The sequence below is a fragment of the Mustela putorius genome, unplaced genomic scaffold (genome assembly GCF_011764305.1).
Source record: "Mustela putorius furo isolate JIRA1106 unplaced genomic scaffold, ASM1176430v1.1 tig00003858_pilon_pilon_pilon, whole genome shotgun sequence".
NCBI lineage: Eukaryota > Metazoa > Chordata > Mammalia > Carnivora > Mustelidae > Mustela > Mustela putorius.
The window spans coordinates 49,868,326-49,883,470 of record NW_025422010.1 but is presented as its reverse complement, the minus strand read 5'-3'; the positions used below and the strand labels follow the sequence as shown (position 1 = coordinate 49,883,470).

General features: G+C 45.3%; 1 protein-coding gene across 7 annotated transcripts in view; it reads right to left on the bottom strand.

The window, feature by feature from the left end:
- Positions 1–15,145, bottom strand: part of NEDD4L (NEDD4 like E3 ubiquitin protein ligase) — a 330,740-nt gene that overhangs the window by 20,117 nt on the left and 295,478 nt on the right. For all 7 annotated transcript variants that reach the window (XM_045065672.1, XM_013052743.2, XM_004745557.3 and 4 more), the window contains 5 exons: positions 15,061–15,119; positions 8,042–8,107; positions 5,879–6,108; positions 3,994–4,115; positions 1,531–1,601 (listed from right to left, as the gene is read on the bottom strand). In XM_045065672.1, coding sequence (XP_044921607.1) covers positions 1,531–1,601; positions 3,994–4,115; positions 5,879–6,108; positions 8,042–8,107; positions 15,061–15,119 — 548 coding nt within the window. The remainder of the gene's footprint in view (positions 1–1,530; positions 1,602–3,993; positions 4,116–5,878; positions 6,109–8,041; positions 8,108–15,060; positions 15,120–15,145) is intronic.

Genomic DNA, 15,145 nt, shown 5'->3' with positions numbered 1-15,145 from the left:
TAGTCACTAACAGGTGTCTTGCTCTGCTCCAAACCTTCTCCTCCCCGGTCATTTAAAATATAAACCAAACCAAACCAATGTTTTGGTGGTAACAGGGGACTGGACTCGAATGCTGTCCTCCATGAAGCATAGAGAAAGCAACTTGCTCTGGCCCAGCAGAAGGTACATTCCCAAGCTGACCATGGAGAGATCAATTTACTCCCCATCTTTTGAGGATGAAAATATCAGAGGAAAACAAAAAAGACAGAGAATGTTCTACTTAAATACCAATGATTTTATACCACCTTCCTGCGCTTTTACTGGGCTCTGCAAGTCCTGTAAGCAAACAGGAAGGCTGCTCTGGTGTCATAGCCGGAACACAAGGCCCAAGGGCCTGGGATCGGGGACACACCGGCCAGGCTCCGGGAAGGCAGAAGGGAATGTGCGCACCAACCATCAGGAGATGGTATACAATTTAGACGTGAAGAGAAATTTCTACGTTCCCAGCTATAAAAGTGTAAGTTAAAGGTGGAAGCTGAGAAGCCATCTCAGGCTGGTGCTCGGGCTCTGGGGAGCCACTCGCCCGCGGAAGACCAGCTGAGTGGGTTCCGGTACCCCGCGAGCGTCACCCACTCCCTTCACACAGAGATGGTGAGAGGAGCCCCGACGGATGCCCGTGAGCGAGGAGAACACGGCTCCCACGCCCAACCATCTAACAGACACCATCACACTGCAGCAAGGTCAAGGGGATGCAGGTGCTTTTTTGTCAAGTAACAGGATATGAAAGCTGTGATGCAAATGTCCTAAGGGGACAGAGAACTTCCTGATGGCCCAGTGAGTGTGCTGGCACTTGGGCAAATACCCCTATGCTCGGCCAGAGCTGGATGGTGGGGAGATGCGTAAATTAAAAGAAAAACAGAAGCAGGAAGTACATTATGGGAAGAGCGTCATTTTTGTTTTTATAGAAAATCCTTCCGGCCCTACAATGGTCAGCCTAGACAAAATGGGTACGTCGACTACAACGTGAAAACTCAAATCCCGTCTCAGAAGGTCTCCCAGCATCCTCCTCTAACTGGGTTCATCCTGTCCCCGGCACCGTACCCGTCACTGTCGCATCGGGGCGAGGGTACATGCTCGTCCCTTTATCTATGTTTTGGTCTCTGCTCCTGCTCTGTGATGAGATCAGAAAATGAAGGGGCGGTCGACGAAATCTCTCAACACTGGCAGAAGCAGTCCTCGATGAGAAGCTGCCGCGGGACCGCCAGTGGCCCCGTGGATTTAATCTGGTCCAACCAGTTCTGGGTAAGTGAGGGGGCTGAGACTGGAGTCTACACCCACCTCAAACACCACAATTCCAGGGAACGTGAACAACGATTTACTGACTAGAAAACTCAGGGAGCTCAATTAACTTCTTGAACAAGTCAACGTTCCCTGTTGTTCAAACTGAAAGATGACACCCACAAAAATCACTGTGGCTACAACGTGGCCTCAGCTACCCCTCTGTAAGGCACGGGGGCCCACGATGCCCGGCCGTGCTCCGTATTTACTCACCACAGACTCCATGTCATTCAGCGTTATCTGCTTGCCCAACATCATTTTGTAAAATGGTCTAATGAAGAAACCTAGGGCGGGTGGAAAGATACGGTTGGTTTCAGAGCTTTGACAGTGCCGTGCATCAGAGCATGAAACAGAAGTGAGGCCGCCCTCTGGCTGAATGAGGGGCCAGGCATGGCCTAGGGGAAGGCGGGGCTCAGGAAGGACACTATAGCAGGGAGGGGTCAAAAGGCTTCTGGGAGGAGGAAAAAGAGCTTCTTCCGGGCCACGCAGGAGTCTGCAGCTCAAACAAGGCACATGAACAGGAGGGCAAAGAGCAGTGGAAGCAGAGGGGACCAGAAGGAGACTTGCCAAGGTGGGCCACTGCGGAAGCACAGCGCCTCCTGGGGAGGACAGGCCAGTGACGGGGCTGGAGAGTCAGGCCACCGCCTGCAGGGATCAGTCATCAGGGAAAAGGCAGGTGAAAATTCCGCCTGCACTTGGGGACCACTGTTTGGGCAGTAATGGGGAGAAAACCAGGAAGGCGGCACAGGGCCAACGAGGGAGACCACTGGAAAGCTGTGCAGTCTTCTAGGGCTGGGGATGAAGGCCTCTGGCGATGGACCCCCCCACCACACAGGTGGCCAGCAGGGACCCCGACGTAAGCCGGCATCCCTGGACGCCACCTCCTCCCTCCCTCTCACCACGCCCCCCATCTGACCTATCACAGAGCTCTGCTACATATTCCCAACGCTGCTGGCTCAATTACCTTCGGCGTCTAGGGAGGTAAAAGGTGGTGAAAAGAGTAAAGCAGCAGAAGGGAGGGGTGGGCGGACCTTCAGAGAGCAGAGGCCGTGGCCACCGGGGCACTCACCATTCTGACCACTTTGGCTCTTAACTCCGCAATTCCCTAGGGCAGTTCCTGCCCGTCCCTGCTACTTCCTCCAGAGTCCCTGTCCTTAAGCCATACCAGCTTCTACCTGTGCAAGTCCTACCCCCCTCACCCCACCGAGGTCAAATGCTCCTGACCCTCCAGCCAAGACACCCTCTCTCTCCTGGTGCTGTGATTCTCCTGCTCCCCCCAGCCAAGAGAACAGAAGTTCACTGAGGTCAGAATCCTATCTTCTACTTTCTGGATTTTTCCAGAGTAGCTAAGAATGCCTTCTCACTTGGCAGAAGGTAAGTAAACGGACCTCTAAGGCTGAAATGAATCTGCATAGGCTGAAATAATCTATGCCATGACTCCAAAGTTGCAAAGTAAAATAGACTCACACACACACTATATATGCATGTATTTTATATGTACAAAAATACCAAGGGCAGTTTCCTTCTAACCGAGAAAAAAAATGTTTACTTTCTCAACTGAAAATATGAAATGAGAAGATCAAAAACCAGCTAGCAAGTACCAGCAAAAACACATCAAAGAGGAAAAGTACAGAGGGGCCATCAATTATTGATTGGAATATCTAAGGTTCCATGAACACAATTAACATTAATTCCCCAGGAAACCTCATTTTCTATGGTAATTACCATTTTGACCCCAGATTTTACTTTTGGCCTATCCTCAACTGTCTCAAGTGCAAATTCTTCAAAAATAGGTATTTCTACAGCTTGTATTTATTTATGAGAGAGTGAGCGAGCTGGTGGATGGAGGGGTAGAGTGGAGACGAGCGAACTCCTTGCTGAGCGCAGAGCCCTTTGCGGGGCTTATCTCATGACCTGGGCTGAAATCAAGAGTTGGATGCTCAACCCGAGCCACCCAGGCTCTCCCTTCAAAGATATGTCTGACTCCACCTCCTCACCCATGATTTCTGCGAGGCCCTCTTATGGGTGCTGCTTCTGAAGTGTCAGAACCCAGCATAGGTCTCTCCTCTAACTAAGCCAGGGAGGGAGTCTGACTTCTAACTGTGAGTGTGCCTTGAAATTCTTCCATGACTTATATGCTCTGAGTAATAAGGAGATTCTTCCGTGCCGTCTGTTTTAGCGGTGATCCCAGGGTCGAGGTCTTCATTGGTTATAGCATGGCTTTGAAATTATTTATAATCTCTTTGCATTCAAAAGTAATGATTCAGGGACAAATGGAACAATAGCAGGATATTGGATGGATTAGATCATTTAAATTAACTTTTCAATTAGCTTTTCCATCTGTCACCAAATCTACCTCTTGCTTAAAAAAAAGTTATTCTGGAAAAGACAGAAAATGTGCAAATACAGAATGTTCTGTGTTTCACGCTGTAAGGTTAAAAAAAAAAATTTTTTTTTTTTTTTTTTAAATGTGCAGACACTGTTTTCGGTGCTCAAATTAGGATGACACCAGGGAAAAGCACCTCTTTCACGGCAAACCATAAAACGAATTTATCCAACTCCAGAGAATCAGTGAAACTTCTGCTTAAAACTGCAATGTGAAGATACGACGCCTAGTAAGGAACCACAGACAGCCCCATCTTATTTCCGTTACGTCATGACATCTCAGTAACTTACCATCTAGAAGCTTCCCATGGAATACCGCCAGACCAGCAACTCTTCCGATAAAAGTGAAGTAGGACAAATGGTCTTCGTTACAGAGGCCAGAGTTGGGATTGATCTGAAGTGTGTAGTTGTCCCTTTGGGGAGGGAGAGAGAGGTAAAACGCATCATACTTTTATTTTTGATTTTTTAAAAATTTTATTTATTTGACAGACAGAGATGGCAAGCAGGCAGAGAGGCAGGCAGAGAGAGGGAAAGAAGCAGGCTCCCCACTGAGCAAAGAGCGTGATGTGGGGCTCGATCCCAGGACCCTGAGACCATGACCTGAGCCAAAGGTATAGGCTTAACCCACTGAGCAACCCAGGCACCCCACAATCATACTTTTAAATAAGAAACTCAACAGTCTGAATTCTCCTTTGCCACCCGTCCTTAGACGTGCATGGCATACCTGCGAACACTGTACCCAATGGGAATGCTAGAGAACACAACTTACTGTCTAGTTAGCCCCGCTGTGACCGACTGATGTCTAACAGAGCAGGCGCACATGCCCTATGTAAGTTACACCGCAAGAAACTGCTGATATCTGACTACTTTTACTCTACAAAAAATGTCAATTTCATATGGTTCAATCAAGTATCTTGGGAGGATGAGGAACACTATATATCAGAAGGGCCGTGTGTCGATTCCCAATGACGTGAGTACTACGGGTTTTCTCTGTGAGGATAAGGGTTGATTCCTTTGAGAGACATTTGGTTTGGAGATCAAAGTTTTTCCGATGGACCCAACCCTGGTCTGACCACTACTCTGCCCGGAAAGGCTCCAAGAACACTGGGAGCAGCACGCGGCTCTCTCAACAACGCCAACCTCAAAATGTTCACATGTAGCTACTCATCTGTCTTTGGTCTCAAGATCTGGAGGATCAGTGGTTTTCAAAAGGGGCTCCACAGAATCCCTGGGCGGCAGGGCAGGTGGTGTCTCTCTGGGAATGTGGGAGAGAGTTAAGGGTCTCGCCTCCCTACCCTGCCCTCCACTTCAATGGTTTTTATCAATTTCACACTGCAGGCTTTCTCATGGGACTTGGGAACAGCAACAAACAAACAAAAAAAACCAAAATGGGAATTCCTGGCTAGAGCAACCGAGGAGGGCATGGAGACTGGCTTCCAAAAGAGCTCTCAGGGGAGCAGCACCAGGTAGATGATGCAGGAGAACCCAGGTCCCCTTACAGCACAGGCTGCCCTTCAGCAAGGTCAAGGACTGTTCTACTGGGGCCTCAAGCCTAAACCTAGCCTAAGTCTCTGGAGACTCCACAGCCTGGAACGAGTGCCTAGCTGTGTAAGCCATGGGTGTCTGATTCCTGAGAAAGCAACTAAGTCTGTCTCAGCTTCGTGTTTGGCGAAGATGAAATCCTAATACGAGGGAGAATCTGTTTCTTCCTTTATAGGACCGAGATGGTACTCTAGATCCTGAAGAATGGGTCCTCAAAGTTCGTATCATTTGCCTTTGAGTAACAGAACTTCAGAAAGTGTCCTTGTTCCTGACGTGATGATGAGTTTCGGAATTCTGACACTGACAAATGCTCCCAATTTAGCACAGCATTACTAATGAACATTGCCTCTTGTTCCTCACCAGAAGTACCCAGCACATTTTCCATTTCGATTACATGAACCCGAATGACAAGGGAAAAATCATTCTTAGGTGTTCACAGAGTACATTACTTCACCATGTGGAGTGGAAACCCGTTCAAGACTTATGTGGGGTGGGGGGGGTTTTCTGAAATCAGCAGTGTTAGTTCGTCCTGAATGACTGAGCCACTCATTCTCCCATTAAGTTTAAATTCATTATAAATAAAACCCTTTTTGGTGGGGAGGGAGCACATTCTGAGTGCCCTCGGCATACTTACGTGGCAGAGTACTCAAAAAGCCCATAGTAGGGGTTGAACATCTCTTTGGACAGTAGGAAGAACCACTCTCGGGCCACACCCCCATAGTCAAGACCTTTCTCCGATTCAAATTCGATCCACAATCTAGCTTTCAGAACATCTGGTCTTTTCACGGACATAATTCTCCGATAGGACTCTTCGAAGATGTTATTTCTGTGAAGTTTCATTTCAAACCTATTTGGAATATCAGCCTACACGAAAGAAGAAAACAAGCACGTAATCATATAGCAAATACGCATCCGACTTTTGAACAGAGAAAAACAACGAAGAGTAGAAATGACAGCAGTCTTCAAATAAGCAGAGACGAAGGGCTCCAACAGAGAGTCCGTCCTTCAGGGATTTCCTCACACACACAGCACGCCTCACTGTGTGTGGCCAAGATACACAGAGCGTGTCCCAGCAGCCATCTGACAGAGGCACAAGAAATGATACAGAGCAGAATTTGGACAGTCAACCTCTCCCCCTTCCATAAATAGCTGTGAGGTACCCATCCACCTGCTGGCCTCTGAAATATGGTCAATTCTCCATACTGCTTCTGCCGAAGAAAGGGATGGTAGTCCAGGTCATCATAACCCACAAAACCATCCCCATCCGGCCCAGGGGAGACCCTTTCTCAACTCTGGCCCGGCCTTCAGCTGGGCCATGTGACCCATGCCTACAGGCTAATTCTGCTGCCACGAGAGGCGGGCCCTCAAGGATCACACCAGGTTGTGGAAAAGCAACACAAAGGTTACAGTTAAAGAACGTGACCATGAACAGGCCCTTAAGGGAAGCTGTGAATCACTGCTGCCTGGAAAAAGAAGGACCAGGGTTAGCCTTGCCCCGACAGTGGACGCCCTGGCGGGACGCCAGAGCGGGACATGCTCTTATCCAGAGTCATCCCCGGCCACTGGGGGACATGCAGGATACTCACGAAGTAACGCTGATGAATTTCCCGTGTGTGTTACAGAGCCACTGCAAAAGCGGCTCTCCGAGGGCTACCTGCATCAGCACGCTGGAGGGGAGAAGACCCAAAGTGGGAGCTCCCGACGCAGAGACTGTGCCCCATGCACCTGTGTGTCCCCAGTGCCTTGGCCATCATGGAGACCCAGAAAAGAGGCATCGACCAAGGCCATGGAGCAGGAGAGACCAAGATGACACCTGGGCAGACTGGGGCGAGGGGAGTTGTGCCTAACACTGCCTCTTCCCGAGGGGAGGAAGCCAAGAAACAATGGCCGGTGCAGAAACCACGAGCGCACACACTGAGGGGAAAACAGACGGAATCTGTACCAGGGAGGTGACGTCAAACAGGAAGACAGAAGACACAGTGCTGAAGACCCGGGGCGGGGGGTGGGGGTGGGGGTGGGAGCAACAGGAAGGGATGGACCACAGGATGGTGTCAGTAGAAGTGTAATACTGTGATTTAAAACGTGGCCTGTAAACACCTCACAGGGCTTCCCACTGAGAATTTCAATCTGAAAATTATACTCGCTCCTAACATGCCAAATATTATAATTTAATATGGTAAACTGTATTTGTGCTGGGGCGCCTGGGTGGTTCAGTCGTTAAGTGTCTGCCTTCGGCTCAGGTCACAATCCCAGGGTCTGGGGATCGAGACCCACATCTGGCTTCCTGCTCAGCGGGGAGCCTGCTTCTCTCCCTCCCACTCCCCCTGCATGCGTTCCCTCTCTTGCTGTCTTGCTCTGTCAAATAAATAAAATTAAAAAAAATTTTTTTGTGTTATACATATAATTAAAACTATACTTCTGAATGGGGAGGGAAGGATAGGAACCTTTTTCTGAGTAGGGTCAGGTTTCAAGACGATCACTGTAGGCTTCTCCGCATATTCCCAGTAGGTCCCTAATTATTTTATATCCCATTAAAATCATTTTTACCTTGCGATGTATTATGTAAGACATAACTGTTCAGGTTGATTTGATATGTAATACTAAGTCAGTCTTCACTTACCAGGTCTCTTAAAAAGAAAATTCAGACTGAAGAGCCAGGTGGATCAAAGTACAATGGGAAAAGGAAGGTAACTGTTTTTCGTGTACACACACGGTAACACACAAGTTGTTCTCACTGAAGTCACTTTGGTCACTTACAAAGGACTAAAACAGCATTTTTGGAAGACATGTTACTCACAGGTTTCTTTAATTTCTTCCTAAAGTAGTCATATTTCTGCTTAAATTCTCTGGAGTAAGGAACAGCCTGGAAGATAAATTTATAAATATAGATAATGTAAACAAATACACTTGAAATTTTATGTATACTGAGCCAACATTCACAGAATTTCACAAATCATAAACCTTACAGTTCTCACTCTCCATATTATCACTGAAATTTATATAATGTCTACACGGGAAAGTTATAGAAATTATTGAGGCTAATCAGCACTGTATTGGGGGAGGCTTTCACCCCTGAAAACAACGGTACTGATATTTAAGAAATCATTTTTGGGGATTTGTCACATAAAGCAAAGCACTGTCCATGTGACTTTGGTCTAAATGGGAGTCAGGGTGTAACCTTTTTGTTGTTTTAAGTTTAGGAAAAAGTTACTGGTTATGATTTTTTAACACAAAACCCAAAATGACCTATGTGGTCATTTTGAAAAGACTAACCATGCTTTTCAAAGCCACGGGGAGGAAATAAAATGACAAGGCCAGTGACTGGATACTCTTGTCCAGGGTTCTAAAACCAGGTAGACAGCATTCTGGAAACATCTTCGGTTTAGGAATCAGAAGTTTTGCCTCTTACTAGTTAGTAGTCTCGGGCAGGGATTTCTTTAAATGTGGAATAGCTTATCTAGGAAGCAGAGTGATGGTACCAAAGATGGGGGATTCAGTAACTAAGTTAGCAATCATTACTCAAAAGTTGTAGAATCTCTCCTGGCGAAGTAATAACATTTTAATGTAGTCCCTTACATTCTTCACTTGCGATGTTGTAAAGTAGCTCACAGTATCTGAGAGCCAGAGCCCTGACTTCAGGCTCCTGAAAAGGCTTCGAATTTTTTTTATGAAGCAGAAAAGATTGGCTTTTGCACACACATGGACATAACTGGGACAAGCTTCGTACTCAGAAAAACTCATTGCTTTTTCACAAATAGTATGAATTTGGGCAAGAACAGTTTTGCCGATATCATTTTGGGCTAAGTTAATAAAACATACTTATCCTTAGCAAGTGTCTCCAGACTCCAAGCCTAACGCCACCTTACACTTTTAGAAAGAGGAAAAGTGAGGAACCAAAGCTTCCCTCCTTCATACTATTTTAAGACACAATCACACAAACAAGAAGCCAAAACAAAAATAACCACTCTTATAGAAAACAATAGTCATGTCAGTGTTTTGCTTTGTAGTTCAAGACCAATAAAGACAAAGTGTTCATGTGTCCTAAGGACAGTCTAAGGACAATTTAGGGTACCTGGGGTCTGTTCTGAAGTTTTTAAGCCATTCTTCATTTGATTTTCCATTGAGCTCTAGATCTGACCACATTATCATATTTATTTTGGGCCCTGTTTAGTCTGATGATACCACGTATGAATGTCCTGATTCTGGAAAAGGCAGAAATTTTGCCAATATCTGGACAACCACCAACATAAGGGAAAGGACCCAATGTTCTGACATAAGCCAATGAAGACATTTTCATGTTTTTGGCTTTACTAATACTAGAGCCCATTACAAACTAAGACTTCCTGTATATTCACTATTTGGTGGTTCCTTTACTGAGTCACTCAACAGACATTTCTTGAGCACCTACTACGTGCTGGGCATCTGAGGTGCTTGGGAAGTAATGCTATCTCAACCAATGATTTCTTTCCCTGTTCCCTCGCCAGGCTTGCAAGCTACTATGTGCAACAGGCAGTAGGAAATACACGAAGAGTGGTGAATGTACTGAGGAAAAATGGAGAGAGAGCGCCCAGTAAGCTACTTGGTATAAGTGGTCAGGGAAGGCAGCTCTGTGGAAGGGACATCTGAGCAGAGTGACAGGAGGGACAAAAGCAGTGTGTGTAGTCTCGAGAAGGAAAGTGTTCAGCCAATGCTCTTAGTTACACTTAACAGTGACAGAGGGAAAGTAAAGCTGAACAAAGCCAGGCCCTTCTACTGCCTCAGGCCGGCTTTAGCGGACCTGACTTGTCAGGCAGAGCCCCATGCCAGCTCGCCATTGACAAACCCTCTTGACCACAGAATTTCTTCACAGTTAAGAAGAAATGGACCAGATGCACTTCAAGGCTCTTCCATTTCCAAAATTCTGTGATCCCCAGCTCTTACTTTTTGGTTTTGTGTGCTCCCTGAAAATGTTGAAGAAAGGCTTAAAATTCAAGTTCAAGAGTCTTAAATGACAGGGAGGGGGAGGGGATGTATTTTAAAATGTTGCCCCAGCCTGAGCTCTCTCTTCTTCTGTCTGCCTTATAACTGGGAGGTGCTGATTATACGTGGGAGGAAATAAAATGCTGAGGTATTTCTGGTCTTTCTTTCTGGGGAATGAGGCATGAGAACTGAAAAATCATTATCTTCCTCCAATACTTTTCTCTCTAGAGAGAGTTCTTATGAATAAAAAGAAGATTAAGGAGGTTTTTATATTCTCAACAGATGTCAACAGCAGAGCAGGACGAAGACATCCATATTGTGGAGCCTCTGAAGACAATGACAAGCGTAGGCTGGCCATGTCTTGTACTGGACAGGCCAGACCGTTTACTACAGCTCTTGAAAACGTGGCATCTTATTTTCTTATGTGCAATCTAGCTTATAAAATAAAGCCTGCTTCAGAACTTAACGTGCCTGTTGATTCAAGCCCTTCACTCTTTATTAAATAGGTTTCCTATTCTGAGCAAAGGTGACATGCTGCCTTGTGGCAGAAGCTGGGCTTGAGTATTTTCTGTCCATCCTAGCCCAGCTGGTGCCAGAGCTCCTTCCGGAGGAGGGCTTGTGTCCAACACGGAGACTCAGGGGAGAGGTCAGCACACCTGTCGCTCGACTTCCACTTCTGGCATTTGCTGGAACTAAGGGCGACACAATTAATTTTCTGAGCTGCTGACAAACTGGGAAGAGCATCGTCTTCCCTATCTTCCGGGGGGGACCTGCTCTGAATGGTCAAAGCAGCTGATTATGAAGTTCTCAGCAAAGTACAAAGCGTGACACAAACATGAGAGCATTCATAAGAGCAGCAAGCACGGACAGCACTTAACACTCGCGCTGGTGATGCCTGGAACACGGAGAGCTTACTGACTTACAGTAATGTTGCGCTGGCTGCCACAGGAAGGCACCCCGCCCCCCGAAACTGGGTTTTTTTTTTTTTTTTTTTAAACTTGGGGGAAAAGAGAAACTTGAGGTTCCAGATAAGCAGAAAGACTTAAAATTAAAGAAGTGGGCATTGGACCTAGACTTGGTGCTTGGGCTGGGATTTTAATCCTCACGGTGGGGGAGGGGCACAGAAGTTGGCCTATAGTCTGCGCGACCTAGGGAGTAAGAATAGAGTTCCCTGCTTACAACCTCCATCTGACGTGGGGACAAGAAAACTACCCGCCGGCCCAGGAAAGTTGTAAGGAAGCTTACCTTCTGTCCAGGACCACAGACGAGAGAAAAACAAAAAGAAACAGACCTGTAATACAGTCATACTCTAAGCCTACACCAAAGTGGGTATGAAGTCCACAGTTCTAGTAACTGGGTCTGCATGATCCCAAGCTAAGAAGTTCACGGTAAACACGAGCCAGGTCTTATAAGTGCCTCATGGGGGGGGCGGGAACAAAAGGAAAAGAAAAAAAGAAAAAAAAAAAAAAAAGATGAGCGCACACACACAAATTATAAACCGAACTAAACTGTACTAGCATGGAGGAGAGTCTACAGACACGACATATGGGAGATTTCAGAGATAACAGAATAATCTGAAAGAGAATACGAAATAAGCATTTTAAGAATGATCGGAGAGCTATGGATGAATTAAAAAAGAAAATAAAAAATGAAAGAGCATGACAGAGGAACAGTAACTGAAAAGACCAAGCAAATTTAAGAAGACCCAATAGAATGATGAGTAATTAAACACAGTTAATGAAGAATAGACCCAATGAACTGGTAAAGGGCAGGTTATAAAAAGCTTAATAAGAAAGAATCAGCTGAGAACTGAGCGCGCAATACAGCAATGAGATAGATGCTGGGGGTGGAGGGGGAGAGGGAGAGAAGGAGACAGAGAGAGAGAAAGGGAGAGAGATGGAAAACAGGAAAGCTAAGAGATTAGGAAGACAGAAGGTAAAGGTGAATCACATACCCAGGAGGAATACTGGTACAGATAACCAGGAAGAATGGCAAGGATAGAGTATGTGAGAAATAACTGCTGAGAATCTTCTAGAATGGAGGGAAGACAGGGTCCTCATACTGAAGAATTACAGTGAGTCCAAAGCAGAATCAATATAAAGAAATCCACACTTAGGTTCATGAGAGTAAAACGATACAGTGCCAAAGTTGCAGAGAAAATTCAAAATTGCCAGAGAAAAGAAAGATTTACCTACCAAAAAATGACAATCAACAACCTTCTCAATAGTCGTGGAGGTTGGAAAACAAGAAAGAAAATCTCCAAAGTTTTAGGAAAACAACTGTTGGCCAAGGCTTCTAGAGCTCAACTGCCGTTTAACGGAGAGGTCAGATAAGCCCTCCCTTCAGACGAAGAGCTCCCACTCTCGGACAGTGCTGCCTGAGCGGCAAGGCCAACCGTGGGAGCAGGTGTTCACACACAGACCTCGCTGACCTTTAGCAGGCCTGTGCTGGGACACCCCTATTTGCACAGCTAAGAAGCTTCCAGATGATTCTGATGCTGCTGATCTGTAGATAACACTCTGAGAACCAGGAACCACATTCATTTGGAGGATAACCTGGTGTTGAAACAGCAGGTCTAAGAACCAATGTGGCCGCAGAAATCTGTCTACACACACCGGAAGGAAATAAGCACGCTGTCTGTTGTGGAAATGGGTAAAATATCAATGGCTCTTTGGAAAGTTTTACAATGTTGCCGAACAATGGAGAGTGAGTGGAAGAATGCCTGAGAGTTCCCTCTAGTCCTACCTTGCTCAGGAGGTGAGTACGGAGCTATTACTTTTGACATGAAGTACGTTGACTGAAAACTTTAATGTAAGCACCAGAAGCACAGAAATAGGAAATACAACTTCAAAGCAAGTATAGAAAACAAAAAGAAATAAAGGGTACTTCCTCAACCTGACAGAAGGTAAGGAAAGGGGAAAAATACGGGTAGCTGAGTGGGAGGAAAGTCATACCAGGGAAATATTAAAGAAGAGAAAGTGAACGTAATGGACTGATAAAGCCATGCTTGCCATCGGAGAGTCCGACACTACTGTCTTGGTTAGACAGAACGGCCAGGAAAAAAAAAAAAAAAAAGCAGTGATGGAAATGGATAATTTGAACACCATATGCTTAATTTAATGGACATGTAAAGAACTCTATACCCAACAAAGACAGAATACACATTCTTTTCAAACACAAAAGGAACATTTAGAAAAAATGGCCAAGCTGCCAAGGAAGTTTCAAATATCTGGTAATCAATATTCCATAGATAATATTCTCTGACCACAATGCAGTAAAATTGGAAAATTAGTAAGAAATGGATAGGCAAAAACCCTTCCATACTCTTAGAAACGAAAAGCACATTCTAAATAGCTTGTAAGTCAAGGAGAGAAAGAAATCATGGAAATTACCAAATATTCAGAACTGAATGACAACAAAAGCCAGCTGTCTGTATTAAGTTGATAATTACCTAAATATACATGTTCTTCCTGAAAGAAGCATCCCTATTACTAATGAAAGAATAAAACAAGGCTCTTTTGTTAGTTAAAAAAAAAAAAAAAAAAGGATCTTTCTTTGGGTCAAATTTACTTGGATATATGATGCTAAATAATTTTCAACACCAGTAAGAACTAACAGTGTTTGAGTAAAGGTAGATGACCAGTTAAGTGATAGAGATGTTTCCAAAGGCTTCAGAATTATGTCAGAAGTCCTCTGTCACTTGAAAACCGCACCGATTCCTGAATACCTTGTTTGTGAGGATGTAGAAGAGAAAAAAGGACTCTAACATCTTATCGTGACTGTGAATGTATCAAAAGGAAGCCATGGTAGTAAGCCAGGTGTTGAAGTCACATAAAAAGCAGCTGTTTTAACTGAGGTATGATTGGGCACTTGGCGTTACACAGTAGCAAAGGAGCTGAACAAAGCCAATAAACAAATCCAACAATTTAAACTAAGGGGATATCAAATATCAAAGGTACGTTTGCATGGCATTACCTTTCAAACGGACTTACCTTTGTTAACTGAGAACCTAATTTGAATGGAATCAGATTAAAGCCACAAAAGCAGTATTTTAAAAATACTTAATGGCCTCTTAGTTCAGCACTCAATATGCTTTCTTTCCTTTTGCGCCTCCTCCAGTTTTTAGCAGATTCCCAGGTCTGCAATACTTTGCTGAGGCCACATGTTTCCTGTAATTCCAAATTAGCTCCCCGCACTCATATAAACACTGGCCAGAGATTCTGGTCCATTCCCTGCCGGTGACCGTCACCCACGTGGTGTTCGGTACCAAGTCCTTATGAACACAGCGTGTGGCAGGACTTTAAGAGGGCGCTCTACCTAGCTTCCTTCTGCGCCCGGCGTCTACGTGGGGGCTGCGAGGAACTGAGTGGGTCAGCAGAGACAGGAGTTCTTAACTCCGCCAGCTCCAGAGGTTGGCTACAACCTCACCCAAACTTTTCCAGACGTCCCACGCTGGAAGAGAGTCAGAATACAGCTTAAATTTGTTAGCACGCATTTACCACCCTTGGCCAAAAGAAAGGACAGAACGCTACAGATACAGGGCTTGGCTTTGTATAAAAAGAGAGAACATTTTAATTGTTGGACCTTTAATCCACCTTTTTACAAATGTGAAAAGAAAACGTTTAGTTTTGTTACAATTAGCCAAGCACTTTCTTTTCCTTTCTAGTGAAAGCCCTTCGAAAAGGCAAATGCAGTTGGATCCCACCCAGGAATTCAAGTGAGGAGGAGATGAGGACCATTCTGAACTAGCCAACCACCCCAGGCCCCGGCACTGGGGAAGCGGCCATACTCCAGAAATTATGTGTTTAGATGCAACCCAAATATTACACAGAAGAGTGAAAACTTGAGAATACTGACCGGACCAGTAATCGCTGGATTCTGCAGTCTTGGGTCTTCCCACTGAGTAATTTTGCTATCTGAAAATTAATGTTTAAAAAAAAAA